The sequence below is a fragment of the Etheostoma spectabile genome, chromosome 23 (assembly GCF_008692095.1).
Source record: "Etheostoma spectabile isolate EspeVRDwgs_2016 chromosome 23, UIUC_Espe_1.0, whole genome shotgun sequence".
NCBI lineage: Eukaryota > Metazoa > Chordata > Actinopteri > Perciformes > Percidae > Etheostoma > Etheostoma spectabile.
Window position 1 is genome coordinate 7,491,903 of NC_045755.1, and position 4,055 is coordinate 7,495,957.

The 4,055-nt window shown below is 43.8% G+C and overlaps 1 protein-coding gene across 1 annotated transcript; it reads left to right on the forward strand.

Moving 5' to 3' along the window:
- Positions 1 to 6: 6 nt before the first annotated feature.
- Positions 7 to 3,601, forward strand: lrrn3b (leucine rich repeat neuronal 3b). The gene has a single exon (XM_032505168.1). It carries the CDS (start codon positions 282 to 284, stop codon positions 2,409 to 2,411), a length of 2,130 nt encoding a protein of 709 aa, XP_032361059.1. The 5' UTR covers positions 7 to 281; the 3' UTR covers positions 2,412 to 3,601.
- The last annotated feature ends 454 nt before the right edge of the window (positions 3,602 to 4,055 follow it).

The window sequence follows — 4,055 nt, forward strand, 5'->3', positions numbered from 1 at the left end:
CCTCCCTCCCACATTCTCGGGTCTGCCTGAACTGCATCCTTGGCCTAAGACCCTGACACCCGTGGGCAACATTGAGTGATTGCTCATTACATCCAAGGGCGTCTACACAGTAAAACAAAAAAAAAAACAGGAAGCCCTGCTGCAGTTGGTGGTGGCGGTGGCAAGGGCAGTGAGTCAATCGCCTCAGCAGCTGCAGCAAATGATTCATTATTTGTGAAGTTAACAGCTCAGACCACTTAATCTACAAGGACCAATTTCTTACTGGAGGTAATCGGTCCAATATGAGGGACGTGTCATTTGTGGATCGTCTCTTTGTCGGCTTGGCCATGGCCTCTTTTGTTGTGGCCACAGAGGAGAGGCCTGATTGCCCAAAGCTTTGTGTATGTGAGATTCGACCCTGGTTTTCTCCGAGTTCGGTGTACATGGAAGCGCAGACAGTTGACTGTAATGACTTGGGACTCTTTAGCCTACCGGAACAATTACCGGTGGGCACACAAGTACTATTACTGCAAACAAACAATGTTGCCAAGATTGACAGACCCTTGGATTACCTGGCCAACATCACCGAGATTGATTTATCACAAAACAACTTATCTTCTATCAGTGACATCCACCTGGGGAATCTTCCTCAGCTGCTGTCCCTTCATATGGAGGAAAATTGGATACGAGAGTTGCCTGAGCGAAGTCTTGCTGAGGTGGCTAACCTTCAGGAGCTCTACATGAATCACAACCTCATCTCATCCATTTCCCCAATGGCTTTCCAGGGTCTCAGCAACCTTGCGCGGCTCCACCTCAATTCTAACAGGCTGAAGGCCATTAAAAAAGAGTGGTTCGACCCAATGCCAAATCTGGAAATCCTGATGATAGGTGAGAATCCTATTCTTTCTATTGATGATATGAACTTCAAACCTCTCAGTAATCTCCGCAGTCTTGTTCTCACTAGAATGAACCTGTCTCAGCTTCCTGACGATGCATTGGCTGGTCTTGATAACTTAGAGAGCATCTCATTCTATGATAATATTTTTCCTGAGGTGCCTCATTCTGCCCTGAAAAATGCAAAAAATCTTAAATTCTTGGACCTAAATAAAAACCCAATTGCGAGGATACAGAGAGGGGACTTTGTGGATATGCTCCATCTGAAAGAACTGGGGATTAACAGCATGCCAGAGCTAGTTTCCATCGACAGCTTTGCCCTTAATAACCTTCCCGAGCTGACCAAAATAGAAGCCACCAACAATCCTAAACTCTCCTACATCCATCCTAATGCTTTCTACAAACTACCACGGCTGGAAACCCTAATGCTAAATGGCAATGCTCTCAGTGCCCTCCACAGGATTACTGTTGAGTCCCTCCCAAATCTCAGAGAGGTTAGTATGCACAGCAACCCCATCCGCTGTGACTGCGTAGTCCGCTGGATGAACATGAACAAGACCAACCTTCGCTTCATGGAGCCTGATTCACTGTACTGTGTGGAGCCCCCGGAGTACGAAGGCCAGCATGTCCGACAGGTGCACTTCAGGGAGATGATGGAGATTTGTCTGCCACTCATCTCTCCCGAAAGCATGCCTGGGCATATTAAAGCACAGAATGGGAGCTCAGTGTCACTCCATTGTCGGGCCTTCGCTGAACCAGAGCCAGACATCTACTGGATCACCCCGTCTGGTACCAGGGTCCTGCCTAACACCGTTTCTGACAAGTTCTACATGCACCCAGAGGGAACTTTTGACATCTATGATATAACAGAAAACGAAGCTGGTCTTTACACTTGTGTTGCCCATAATCTGGTCGGAGCTGATCTTAAATCTGTTTCAGTTGAGGTGAATGGGTATTTTCCCCAACCTGCAAATAAGTCTCTGAATGTCATGATCAAATCAGTGGAGACAAACTCCATCCTGGTTTCGTGGAAGGCCAGCCGTGGCACCGTGGCTCCCAACATTAAATGGTACACCGGGTCAGATGCTAACCATCCCACTACGGCGTTTACCACCAGGGTTCCCTCTGATGTCCAGGTGTACAACCTCACACATCTCAGCCCCGCCACTCTGTACAAAGTCTGTGTGGATGTCGGCAGCATCCACTACAACCATGACACCAAATGTGTCAATGTCACCACTAAGGGATTAGAGCTGGCAGCCAAGGACATAGAAAAATGGGACGCAGCACTAATCACTATCTTTGGTGTGCTCTTGGCTGTGATTTCAGTGGCATGTCTGCTTATTTATGTGTCTCTGAGGAACCACCACCTTTATGGGGATATAAGGAAATGCGACTCCAAAGCTTCGCTGACACAAGCGGAAGTTACCGGTACGCACTCGCCTTTCTTTACAAAGCTGTGGGTTTCGGGTAAGGGATTGCCAAGTGGAGTCAAAGTGAAAGCCACAGTCATAAATGTATCTGACAATGCCTTTTAAGAAGCGCAGCTTTGTAGAGCACCACACACCAACTACACTGAATGGACAAGGCCATGGGCAGGGGCGGACAAATCTATAATACTGTTTGAAAGGCATACCCATTGCAGGTCCCTGGCTCAGATGCACTGGCAAAACTATTATTGGACTGGGATGGAACAGTTTAAAATAGACTACATGCTCTCCCAGTGTCAACCCCAGCCCCAGGTGGTGGCTTTGGTAATCATTACATCAAGCCAAGCTAACATCCTCAGAAAGGGGTATTTACAGCAAAACAGTATATTTCAGTGCCATTCATAAAGAGATGCAGGCAGAGTAAAGAAAGTAAAGATAATGATGGTCAACTATCTTGTAATTGACTGTTAAATGTGTTCTGAGTTGTGGAACTATTCGTGTGGTCCCAAGCAATACCGTCTGTGCTTTGTCAAACATCCATAGACGAGTTAGAGAAACAGTAATAACACCTGTCTATTGTGGGAAGGGAGATTTAGTAGAGTAGACAAATTACAGTGACTATGGTGTAAGCCTTTTGATGAAATATAGACCCCCCTTTTCTATTTAAAATGGATTCTTGATTTTTCATGGAAATATTGTTATATATTCTATTATGTTGATGTAATGACAAATCCTCTGTATCTGAACAGTTTGAATAGGTTTTAAATTAAGGCAAGGAGCAGACTACTTTTGATTACAATGTCACATTAAGCTTAATGAAATTCAGCTACAAAATGAGTATCTTGAGAGGACATTTGCCAAATGGCTGTTTATAATGTGTAGTTCTCATTGCAACGGTGACTAGGAAAAAATTGCGTTGGACTAAAACAAATGTAACAGGTTGATTAAAACTGAGGTGATTGATGTGTTGTCTCCTCATGAAGCAGTCTGTCATGCCCTGGTAAGTGCCTACAACCAGAACTACATGAGGTAAACAGAGAAGAAATGGAAGGAACAGCAACACATGGCCATGTCATCATTGCAGAATCACAAGCTATTCTCCGGTACTTTTTGTGAAAATACTTTCTCAGTATTTTAGCATACATATTTTAAGGAAACATTCGTTCGTTGTTGCTTTGGGTGTAAAGTTAAAAAGCCATTTTTATATTAACTGTACTATATGTGATCAATGGGCACAACAGACTTATCAAGAAAAGTGCTAAGAAAAAAATAAATGTCATTGTTCCTTTTACAAACAATTGCCTACTTTTTCTCATTTGCTTTCTTGTCATATTTGACATAATGCACCTAGTTTATTTCAAACCAATATGCATGTTATTATACTGCTATTATTTCCGCCATCATCCAACCATGGAGTAACATCAACTGTATGATGACTTTTACATATAATCTTTCAACTGAAAGCATGTAAAAATGAAATATCTATAATAATGACCAAGAAGTACAAAGGGAGTCTTTTGAGTGAGACCATGGGATGGGGGAACAGTCAGGCGACTTCAGCTGAATGGTTGACTGGTCGTCCTAACCACGGGAAGACGAAAAGAAAACAGCAACAAAGAACAGAACTCATTAGCCGCCTCATTAAGAACATGTTTGTCCTTCAGCTGGTCTGAATATAGTCACTGTGTTACAGCTACGTGTGCTTAGACAGGGACACAGCGTCCCCATGACAGAGAGATAAAGTACAGTACT

Excerpts from the sequence above, each read along its gene's own strand:
- lrrn3b (XM_032505168.1), top strand. The coding sequence starts at position 282 with ATGAGGGACGTGTCATTTGTGGATCGTCTCTTTGTCGGCTTGGCCATG.